This window comes from Rattus norvegicus, chromosome 3, assembly GCF_036323735.1.
Source record: "Rattus norvegicus strain BN/NHsdMcwi chromosome 3, GRCr8, whole genome shotgun sequence".
Lineage (NCBI taxonomy): Eukaryota > Metazoa > Chordata > Mammalia > Rodentia > Muridae > Rattus > Rattus norvegicus.
The window spans coordinates 108,462,713-108,475,056 of NC_086021.1; the positions used below are offsets into that span (position 1 = coordinate 108,462,713).

Here is a 12,344-nt window from a genome sequence, read left to right on the forward strand (position 1 = left end):
AGGCAGTGAATTAACAAAAGGCCACTTTGCCCGTGGCTGAAAAGAACTGAGAATTGAAGCCAGAGTAAGACTGGACCAGTGTTGTGTGGGTGTGAGCAGTTGTGTAGAACCATGCCTGCCTTAGCCTTCAGTAAACTACACTATGCAGAATGCACTTGACCGTTAAAAAGAAACACAGACTTGATAGGGGTGGGGAGAAGCCTGGGTCTACACACATAGGGCGTGCACAGAGGGTGGAGGGGAGCCGAGCTGAAGCTCTGAGCTGGGTACTGTACCCCAAAGGAGTTGCTTCACCAATGCAGTCTCTCATGCTGTTCTGCAGAAGATGAACATGAAGTCTACAGTCACAATTACTTAGAAAGCCAAGACTCACGTCTGGGACTCACAGCAGACTTCCCGCTTTTTAGAGTCGCACATTCAAGAAAAACTTCTGGTCAAGAGGAGAACATCTCTGGCCTGCTGGGAGACCCAACATTTCAGTTGGGCAGGATCTATGACCTGGCCACCGGACTACGCCCAGGAAACCAGAGTCACCTCTAAGCCATGCTAACGAGGTAGGCAGAATTATTCATCCTTTAGTGAGATATTGTATTTCCCTACCCAGAAGCCCCTCACCTGACACAATGCCAACCATTCTGAGAAAGCTGAAATTTTCCTGGTTTTTTGTTTTGGGTCTTTTAGTCACTTTCTTTTAGATGCTGACTAAAACACAGGGATGTTTTTTTCTGACACACAGGTTTCCTTACTCTTTCTCCATCGCTCTTGTCCCGCCACGTGACTGCTTGCTATCACATGATGTACCCCCATTCCAGTAACTCAAACCACATGTCCCATCCCCTCCCATTTTTTCTCCTCCAGGCAGCTATTGAGATCTATACCTTGCTTGCCCTGGTGTTTTTTCTTTTCTTTTTAATATTTTTTATCTTCTTTGAAATTCCATACACTGTGTTTTGTTCATATTCACCTCCAACCCCTTTCCCTAATTCATGCCAGACTCATCCCCTCACCCTCCTACAGCACCCCAGCCACCAACTTTGAATCTTTTGTTTTGGTGGGGTTTTTGTTTCATTTTTTTCAGAGACAGGCTTCTCTGTGTAGCCCTGGCTGTCCTGGAACTCACTCTGTAGACTGGGCTAGCCTTGACCTCAGAGCTCCACCTGTGCTGCCTCCAGAAGACTGGCATTAAAAGGGTGTGCCATCACCGATGCTGAGTCCTTTTTTCCCCCAATAGAGGTTTTTCATTTCAACTCCAATAAAATTGTCCTTCAACATCCTATTAAAATTATTTTATCAATGAGACTAAGAACCCCAAGACACAATCTTGGTTTCCCTGATATCAATGTGAAAAATGTCAGAGCGGAAGTACCAAGGGTATCCTGGAAATCCAGAGACACTTGAACGTGTGTGTGTGTGTGTGTGTGTGTGTGTGTGTGTGTGTGTGTGAGAGAGAGAGAGAGAGAGAGAGAGAGAGAGAGAGAGAGAGAGAGAGAGAAAGAGACAGAGACAGAGAGACAGAGAGAGACAGAGAGACAGACAGATGTACATGCATCCATGTGTGGGCATGCAAACAAAGGTCAAGAGTTTGCCACCTGCATTTCTCTCAACCACTTCTCTATTCTTTTGGGACTGGTTCTCACCCTGCCGGGGGCCTCACCAATTCAGCTAAACTAACTGTCCAGCAAGCTCCAGGGATCTCGCTCCTGGGGCTAAAGGTATGCCACCATGCCCAACCAACGTGGATTCTGGGGTTAGGTTTTGGTTCTTACCCTTGGCAAGCACTTTACTGCCTGAAGCATAGCCCCTAGAGGAAGGTCTTGAAAAAGGAGCACTTCAGATAGCTGTGCTACTAGGGACTGGTTTATAGACTCAAGACACAGACCTCTCTAGGGTCTGGGTAAAAGAAAAATGTCTCCCATGGCTTACGCAGTTTAAGGAGAACAGACAAATCACACAGCATGACAAAGGTTTGGGTCCAGGGAAAGATTAGTAGGTAATCCTCACACCTGGAAGAAGGTGGGAGGAGGGAGACAAGCTACTCTCAATGGCCCCATAATACATGGCACAGCCTGCTTGGCCCCACCCTCAGCCCTCTTTCTTCCTCCTGCTCTCTCCCAGAAGGCCAGAGCTGGTATTCAAGCCCCAAGCAGCTCTAAGAAGGTAAGTAACTAACAGGGGACTAAACAGCTGAGCCCTGACTCTTGTAGTCACCGAGGCCCCACTCTCTCACCCTGCAGGGGCTTGCAAGAGAGGCCTAAAGTTAGCACTGCCTTCCACTCTCTAGAAGATGCTTTGCTCCTCAACTTGCTGCTAGCAAAGCCAAGATCACACGAACCCCATGGTTTGCCAAGTTTCCTGGCAGACAGTGCTTCCTTGGTGAGCTGCCAATCACCAGAGCTAATCCTCAGACAAGTCAGCTGAATGGTGACTCCCTCAGTCCACCACTGGGCTCTTTGGGAAGCCTGCAAGCCGAACGCTGAAACCTGAGCTAACAGGCAGCTTCCCACTCACGGTCTCATTTTTCTTCTTCTTTTCTTCCTTGTACCACAGATAGCAGGACCATGTCCCCAGGGGAAATGGAGTCTCCCACTGAGGAACTCACTGAGATTGTCTTCCTAGGAACTTCTGAGACCTAAAGTCTGGGTTTTCCTGGTAATGAGGCACTTTTGCAGAGCGAGGCTGGTCTGCCACCTTACCTTCCTTGACTTTCTTTTGAAAGCCTTTATTCCTTCCCCAACCAAGTCAGGCATTAATTTCTGTGAAAGCCAGCAATGGCGATTTCTTTCAGATGCCTAGAGAGGCCAAGCCAGGGCGGAGCAGTCCTTTTTTGGGGACTGGCTCCCCATATGCCTTCGATCTTCTAGACCCCTAGAATGCCCCTGCCATTGTGGGCCATTGCTCTAGTCCAGAACCTGCAAAGACCCAGACGGCCTTTGTCATGCAGAGAAGGTAGTGTCCTGCTGCGTGGGCTCTGCAGAGGGCCCCAGGGATACAAAGGACATGAAGGGCAGGGAGGCCTTTTGTAGGGGAGGAATCCAGCTTTGGACTGTTTGCTGTAGAGGAGGGGCCATAAGAGCCTCAGGAAACCCCAAGTAGCTCAGGAATTTGACTTGAAAGGTAGCACTGGGCCTCCATAAGACCTGTGTGTGTGTGTGTGTGTGTGTGTGTGTGTGTGTGTGTGTGTGTGTGTGTTGCTTTTCTTTTAATTTCATTGCTACCCTCCTTACCTGATACTTCCATTGTCCTCTTGTAATAAGAAAAGGTGAGGCTTTGGAGGGGATGGCTTGCACACATGTGTGAACACCACACACACACACACACACACACACACACACACACACCAAACACACTCACTCCATTTGGGGCCTTGAACTGCATCACTTATCTACTGTACTAAAGCAAGACTCCTGAGCCTAGTCCCAGTCCAGATTGGGCAAGACACTGCCACAGTATCTCTGGAGTCCAGGAGGACACATAGCAGGGAAGCAGGGCAAGTATTGACTTACAGACAATTCCGCTAGGCTCTGCCCAACAGCTGCCCAATAGCTTTCATCATCACAGGAAGCCATCACTACCTGTGTCTCAGCCAGGTGCAAGACAGGTGCTGCAGCCTATAAGAACTGCTCACTACCCCATACCCACCCTCCCTCCCTCCCTCCTTCCATTCTTCCCTCCCTCCCTCTTTCTCTCTTCCCATGTGTTTCCAGGTGGCTTCTCTTTCCGTCCTTCTCTACCCACACCAGCACCCTCCCCGTCTCTATACCCTTTCCACATACCTGCTCCCCTCCTTCCCCCAATAAACTTTCTTTGTCCTATATCTGGTGTGACTTCTTAGGGCGACACCTCAGCAGGGGCCTGCCCAGTACTCCCTTACTCCCACTGCCTTATATTACAATTTATATTTCATAACAGCAAGTCTCTACCTTTCTTGCCTGCAAAACTGGGGCATTTCTCAGACACCCCAAGATTCAGGGTAGCACCATCCTCCTTGGGTCATGTACATCTGCCAAAAGCCTGGACAGGAGTGTGCAGCACGGCCATTGGCAGGGTGGCTTTTCAGATGACGGCCTGGCTCAGGGGAGACATAGCACAGCCCTGCCTAAACTAAAATGATCTCTCATGACCCTATTGCAGCTCTTAAAATTTTTCTCATTGTCCGTTCATAAAAGTTATGTGTATATCTGTGTCTATTGCGGGTATGTGCACCCATGAGCACCTTACACGTGGGGTTAGAGGTATTGTAATCTCCCTGGAGTTGGAGTTACAGGGGCTTGTATTGGGTTCTAGAAGCTGGACTCGGATCTTCCATAAGAGCAATATGTTTGTAACCTTTGAGTCATTTCTCCAACACTTCATTTATTATCTTAATACCCCTCTGTCCCAGACTGAGTGATATATGAGTGATTTATGTGACTACTTTCACATATATGCTTATTCTATGCATATGAGCGATCTGTCTTCACGCACACCAAAACAGGCCATTGGATTCCATTACAGATGGTTGTGAGCCACCATGTGGCTGCTGGGAATCGAACTCAGGACTTCTGAAAGAGCAGCCAGTGCTCTCAACCATTGAGCCATCTCTCCAGCCTATGACTGCTATAGAAGTCTCTCTCTCCAAAGGGAAAGGAAGGTCACGTCAGTGTTTAACATGGAGGTCTGGGGTGAAATGTCTGGCCTGGGACACCTTTTGGACTAAGGAACAGAGGAACAGGATCACCTGTGCCACTATCCATTAATGAACTGACATCCTCAATGCTGACAGTTCAGGCCTGAGGGATGGTGGACTGACTGTCCAGGGCAGCTGCAGAAGCTCTTAGCTTTGGATTCTAATCCAAAGGGCACAGTGACTTTGTGCACCCAGCACAGTGTCTAGAATTTGGCCCCAGGCCAGCGCTGTTTCTTGCCGCTGGTAACTCTGCCCCTCTGAAACTCCTTTAGTTCCTTGAGCGATCCATCTTCTAGCTCTCCACAACCCTACAAGTCCTCCCAATGGTCCCTTTTGACTGGGTAGCCCACCACCTGCCCATCCTACACTTCCCCAGACAGACCTCACTTCCTCCAGGGAGCCTTCCCCAGTGTCCGGTGTGGGTGGGCTTCCCCCTCGGAGCATCTATGTAATTTCACCCTCACTGGACTGTGGGCAGGGGTGCACCTGATTTTGCTCCCAGTCCATCTGCAGCAGCACACCAGGTGCCTGGTGGAGAGTCTGAAAACATCTGCTGAGATTTCTGTGAAATGAAATGATAATGATCTAAAAACAGCTTAAAAGAGAATAATGGCCACTCTTCTGTCCCTTTCAAGACAACCTTTCAAAAACAAGGACTGGGCTGGCAGAACAGCTCAGCAGTAAACGTGCCTGTCACCAACCCTGTCAACCTGAGTTCAAACCCCAGAACACACATGATGGATGGAGAAAATGGCCTGTTCCCTGTTCTCTGACCTCCATACTTGGGTTGTGGCATGGATGGATGCACATTTATGCGCAGATGTGCGCACACACACACACACACACACACACACACACACATTAACACACCACATAAATAGATAAATAAATAAATAAATTTAATTTAAAAATGACACTGCCCTCAATACAAAGTCTCAGGCCTCGTCTTATCTGACAAAACTTGTATTTATCTTTTATTTGGGTTGGAGACAGAGATAGCTCCTCTTAAAATTCTCAAATCTACTCTGACAGGGTTTCTCTGTGTAGTCATGGTTGTCTTGGAACTCAGTCTACAGATCAGTCTGGCCTTGAACTCAGAGATCCACCTCCCTCTGCCTCCAGAGTTCTGGGATTAAGGACATGAGGTGGGCGCTGAAGAGATGGGTTAGCAGTTAAGAGCACTGTCTTCCCTTCCAGAGAACCCAGATTCGATTCACAGCAGCACATGATGGCTCAAAGCCACCTGTAACTCTTGTCCCAAGGGAATCAAAGGCCTTTTCTGGCCTCTTCGGGCACTAGACACACAAGCGCACACATACAGGAAAAACACTCATACACATAAAACAATAAAATGATTTTGTTTTTTTTTTCAGAGCTGAGGACCGAACCCAGGGCCTTGCGCTTGCTAGGCAAGCACTCTACCACTGAGCTAAATCCCCAACCCCAATAAAATGATTTTTAAAGCATGAAGGATTAGAGAACTAAAGGCAATGAAGAGGCAGGTTCAAGCTGGAGGATCAGAGGTTCAAGGTCATCCTTGGCAACATAGTAAGGCTGAGGCCAGCCTGGGCTACATGAGACCCTGTCTCAAAATTATTGCTCTTTGTTAAAGACATTACATAAACAGGAATTCAAAGCCAACTCTTTGAAAACCACTTGTTCCCTGGATATCTCTCCTGTATGTGAGACCACATATTTCAACACACTTGTTTGGTTTTCCATTAATCTGTTACAGGGATCTGTTCCAACTAAGAGCTTATGAGGGTTGAAGTAAAGTTTTTTTTAATTCCCCCATGTTGGAATCAGGCCCTGACTATGTTGGAGTTCTTGGCATAACACCGCTAACCTGCTGGCATCCTGATATCTCCCTGTGTCCCTGTCTCTGAAACGACCTGAGCCCAGACACTAATAAGGAAGGTAGGCTCCACAGAGACAGAGACAAAACAACATCCTGTTTAGGGAAGAGGCAGAGATCGGGAGACTGTCTTCCCTCAATATCTTTCAGATTTATGTGAAGGGAGTGGGGAAGAGATCAGAAATTGAACCTGTGGGCAGACTTCGGAGTCAGCTGAATGGAGCAGCCTCCTCCAATCTGTGGCTGCTGTGGTAAAGCAAATATCTCCAGAGAAACAGGACCAGGGCCAAGACAACAGTCAGTAGAAGACTCAGCCTTCCACACAAAGAGGCCCAGGAAGGACAGAGTGCTCTCTGGAAACTGCTCCTCGTCCTTTGAAGCTCAACTACTAATCCATCACTTCAGGAGGAGGCCCAAGAGAGTATAATCCAGGTGATGTTTCTTTTATTCTGCACCTTTCTCGAGTGCAAGCCACCCTGGCTTTGGAGTACAGCAGCCTGCACCGGTCTAACAAGTATGTTCGAGTACCAGCTGTATTACTGCATGGCTGTACATCAGGCTCCAGTTCAGATGCCGAAGACAGAAACAAGCAAGAGTCTGCCCTGTAAGTCTTACATCTTAGGCAGTAACCAAAGAATCTTTATCAAAAGTCTTTCACAAGGCTATTTCTACCAAGGTCATGTTTTTGTTGGGGACTATCCTACAGTATACTGTACTATGACATCAGATGTTTCTACTGAGACTGTGTAGATTGTGATCTCACCAGAAGAAGGAGCAGATCTGATTCACCTCTAGATTCTATACAGAGCCTAAGACACTGCCTGGTACTGTAGTAGCGTTTTAGCCACCAAAGCAGGAGGCCCCAGGAGAATTTATTCCCAAATCCAGGAACTCCATCCCTTGCAATGAAAGACCTGGTAGTACTTACAGAAATAGAGTAGGGACAGTAGATGAAAGATCTGACTGTAAAAGTGACAAGGTGGCTTCACAGGGTGGTGAGCTACTGTCAAGGGAAGAAATATCATGGGTGGGTTTTCTTTTTTTTAATTTTTTAAAATTTATTTATTATATGTAAGTACACTGTAGCTGTCTTCAGACACACCAGAAGAGGGCATCAGATCCTATGACAGATGGTTGTAAGTCACCATGTGGTTGCTGGGATTTGAACTCAGGACCTCTGGAAGAGCAGTCTGTGCTCTTAACCACTGAGCCATCTCTCCAGCCCCCATGGGTGGGTTTTCACTCACATGAGTGACAGGTGTTGGACTGGCTAGCTTTATGTCAACTTGACACAAGTCATCTGAAAGGAGGGAACCTCAATTGAAAAAAATGCTTCCATAAGATCTGGCTGTAGGCAAGCCTGTATGGCATTTTCTTAATAAATTATTGATGAGGGGAGGGTCCAGATCATTGTGTGTGGTTTCATCCCTGGACTGGTGGGCTTGGATTCTATTAAGAAAGCAGGTTGAGCAAGCCGTGGAGAACAAGTCAGTAACCACTCTATGGCCTCGGCATCAGGAACCTGCCTCCAGGTTCCTGCCCTGTTTTAGTCCCTGCCCTTTACTGTTTTTGATAATGAACTATTATATAGAACTGTGAGTGAAATAACCCCTTTCCTCCCCAAGTTGCTTTTGGTCATGGTGTTTCATTATAGCAATAGTAAGGCCAACTAAGCCAGGTATAATAAGAAAATATAGTTTCTGGTATCAGATACAAAAAAGCTAATGAGAAAGATCAAAGCCAAAGGAGTGGATGAGACAGGCATTATGACAGAGGTTGGGGCCAGTCTCTGAGGAAGACTGGTAGAGGGGCAGGGTTGCTGCCACATGGCCTCAGAACATCTGTAACTAACAAACCAAGATTTACGCTGGTCTTCACTAGAACAAAGTGCTGGGCAGACAATTGATGCTTCGTTTCTCATAACACGTATCATTACCCACAAGCCTCTGGACTTCAGAGCTAAGTCTTCTTACCCAGTGAGTGTGTGGGGCGTGAGCAGCTGCGGTCCCCGCTGAGGCCGAGGAAGGGAGACACCACTTGCTTCACCAGCTCCTCCAGCTGCAAATAGCCCTCACTTGGGCCTGTGGGCTCGTGAACACTCTGCAAATGAACACCCAAGACAGATAAAGGTCAGAGAAAAAGTGTCAAAGCAGTGGACCTCTGTCAACACCTGTCAATGACCCTGCCCTGTGTACAAGGCAGTGTGGCCACAGTCAGCCTCCCTGTGGTTAGAATGAAGGAAGCAGGTCAAAAAAACTGGGCACTTGTCCCAGGTCAGTAGATGAAAATGAGAGAGGGCAGGAGGCAGGAGATGGGAGAAAGGATAAATGCAAGATTTGGAGCTGGATGGCTCTCCCAGGGACATGGGGACATGGTTTACACAGAACCTTTCGAAGGGAGCAGCCCTCATTCCTCAGCACCTCTGACAGGCTGCCTAGTGAAACATAAATGACAAGTTTTCCTGGCCCTTTCCAAAATGAAAATGCAGGGCCCTGAATGGAAAATCAGTAAGTATGTTAAAAGGGAGATGAGCGTCTATTAAAACAGACACTGAGAGTCAAGTGGATCTCTGAGTTCAAGCCTAGCCTAGTCTACAGAACAAGTTGCAGGACAGCCAGGGCTACTTAAAGAAACCCTGTCTTGAAAAACCATGCATGCATAGGTACATACATGCATGCATGCATACATACATACATACATACATACATACATACATACATACATACATACATACAAGTAAACTCAGTTTAAGAAGTAAATCCAGAAACTGGACCTTTCAAGAACAAAATCTTGGTTCACCCAGAACAGTATAGGTAGCATAGTTCCAATTCTCACTCTAAAGATGAGGGGTGGTGAAGCACAATGATTATCCCAAGAGATGACTCAGTGGTTAAGAGCACTGTCTGCTCTTCCAGAGGTGTTGAGTTCAATTCCCAGCAACCACATGGTGGCTCACAACCATCTGTAAAAATGGGGTCTGATGACCTCTTCTGGTGTGTCTGAAGACAGCTACAGTGTACCCACATACATAAAACAAATAAATAAATCTTTTTTTTTTACAAAAAAGAAACTTGCCTAGTATAACACAGCCAATAGATGACAAAAAATTAAAAAATAAACAAACAAATTCCCAAGCTATCTGGCTATGAGCCCATTCGTCCACCATTTGTTACCAGGTTAGAAAACAGAGAGAAAGCACAGAAAAGCCCAGAACAGGAGAAAGAAAGACCTAGAAAGGGGTTCTAGGTGTGTTTCTAGGTGTGTTTCTGCAATCCAGCATAGAAGGCATCATCAAACTTGCATCTGAGGTAAAAGCCAGGTGGCAAAGACCCAAAGACCAGAAAGGAACAAGGGACTGAACGGGAAAGAAGGGAGACTCCGGGGGTCTCTGTGCTTAGCCAGAAAGATTATCTCCTCAAATTCTCAAAATTGGTCCTGAATGGTTTCCCTTTAAAAGCTAAAGCTCACTACAGCCCCAGAGTTTTCTGCGGAGTGAAGCGAGTGGGGCCGACTCCTGCAGATTAGGGATCTGTGGTTGAGATGTGGTGCCCAAGTAAATGGGTTTTCCATTGCTCCTTTTCGGCTGCACCAAATGAGACACAGATCCCTGGGTGCTGGATAGTTTAAGGAAACAAGAAGCCTGAAGAGGCTAGAGAATATCAGCAGAGTTTTGCAGTCTGGGACTAAAAAGGGAAGAGACAGATGTGGAGAAAGTGACTATTGGGATGAGCTTGACTGTGGCGCTGGAAACAGGCGTGGCGACTCTCCACACCCTCTGTTCCAGCTCCACTCTCCCTGAGCTCAAGCAGCAGAATGCTTAGTGTTGGAAAGGAGCATGGAAAGCAAGCAAGCTGCTAGACTCAGGAAGACACATGAAGGCTGGCCCAAACCGGAAACAACTGGCCCAAACCAGAGACAACTGGCCCAAAGCGAGACAGCTGGCCCAAACCAGAGCGGGACACTCAAGGCAGTAGGAAGGCAAAGGAGCCAGAACCAGACCTCAGAGCAGAGTGAACCAAGCCATAAAACTACCTTTATTAGGTTTCAAGGCCTAGAAACATTTTTCTTCTTTTATTTCTTCCCTTGATAATTCTCATCAGCTTCTTCTTTTCCTCCAAAAGAGATATAACAGGAAAAAGAGGTGGCAAAGGGACGAGGCAAGAGGGATGATAACACAGCTTGCAACTGAGTGGCTCTCCAAAAGACATGGCCCATGAGGACATCCTCGGCCTTCTATCTCACTGCCAAACCACTCAGGACATCACAGCCTATGAATAACAACTTTTCATGGCCCAGTACAGAACAAAGGAGCTGATCCCTACAATCAAAAATGATTAAGAATGTTCAATGGGAGATGGGAGGCTACTGAACTGAGCACCGGTCCCTCCAAGGACAATGTCACACACCTTGCGTCTTGCGCAGGGCCCCTACTCAAGGCCTCCCTTCTCCTCTGGGTGGGACCCCTCGAGAAGAGGAAGTCTAGTATAGCACAAGCTGCCACTGTATTTTCCAAGAAGGGGGAATTGGCTCAAGAAAGTTTGGAAGACTGATGGAAAAGAGAGCTGAAGTCTGAGAAAGGCTCTTTTCCCTTATTATCAGAGTCAGGTCATTTTGGGAACATCACGTCCAGATCTCACGTCCCTGGGGAGCGTCAGACAATTTACAGTACACTCCCTGTAGCAGGAGTAGTTCCAGAGTCGATTCCCTGAACACCCTATTCAAACTCCAAAGCTTCTGCTCCTTGGGCCCTAGAAAACAGATTTGGATGGAACTACATTGATTGCTGCCTTCTTCCCTGCCTCAGCTCTGCATCTCCCAAGGGAGAAAGGGTCCAGGAGATCTATTTCCAGGAAGCTAAGAGGGGAACGATGCCAAGTGCCCTGCCCTGGAGTGTAACCATCTTAGAAGTTCTAAGGGTATTTCCAATACCTAGAGGGAGGCAGGAAGGAAGACTGAGACGTGAAGAGAGCAGAAAAATCAGGAATAGCTGACTGGCCCAGCTCACACAGTTCAGTTTATACCCCCGAGTGAGTTAGTTAACCTCTCCGACCCTCCAATACCTTGATGTGAGAAAAACAAGGTCCACAGTGGGAACTGTTTCGTTGCCCGGTTTCCCAGAACCGCCACACAGCCATGGGGCTTCTCGACCTGGATTCCATGCTTCCACAGGAAGAAGCTATCCTGGGCTCAAGCCAAAGACCTTGGGTTCGTTATAACTGGCTCCATCACTTTCTGAGCCATGCTCAATGAACACCTGCTTTTATGACCAAGGATGCCGAGGGCACAAGAACGAGGAAGAAGCTTAAGATTTGCTCTGACTGCTCCAGACACCAGTGTTTAGAGCAGAGAAAAAAGGAGCACCAAGACCCCAGCCCTGCAGGGACCGGGAAGGCCACAGCACCAGGTCAGCATTAGTCAGATTCTGTGTCTGATGGAAGGATGGAGGGGCTGTAGGCCTAGGGACACATTTGAGTGGATTCCCTAAGATCCGCTGAAAAGAATCACGTGTGCACAGCTTGGTGGGTAAATGGGACAGGTCAAAGTAGATGTAAGTTCTGGTATATCTTTAGAGACCTTAAGGGGGTGATGCCATGTATTGTTGGGTTGATTCACACAAAACCTAGAACCTCAAAAGGCCTTTGTTATAGAAGCAGGTCCTCCTGCCCCAGTTCCAGATGGGGAAGATCCTCACAAGGCAGCCATGACCACAAATAGAAAGATGCGTGGTAGTTAGCTCTGATGGGAACAGCCCCCGGGCAGCATCTCTGTGAGGGCTTTTCTAGGTTAGGTAGACCCATCCACCTCATGGACAGAGCCATTGCC

At 47.5% G+C, this 12,344-nt stretch overlaps 1 protein-coding gene across 4 annotated transcripts in view; it reads right to left on the reverse strand.

Moving 5' to 3' along the window:
* Prr5l (proline rich 5 like) overlaps positions 1–12,344 on the reverse strand; it is a 170,446-nt gene that overhangs the window by 4,606 nt on the left and 153,496 nt on the right. For all 4 annotated transcript variants that reach the window (XM_017591900.3, XM_039105436.2, XM_006234647.5 and 1 more), the window contains 1 exon segment: positions 8,495–8,621. In XM_017591900.3, coding sequence (XP_017447389.1) covers positions 8,495–8,621 — 127 coding nt within the window.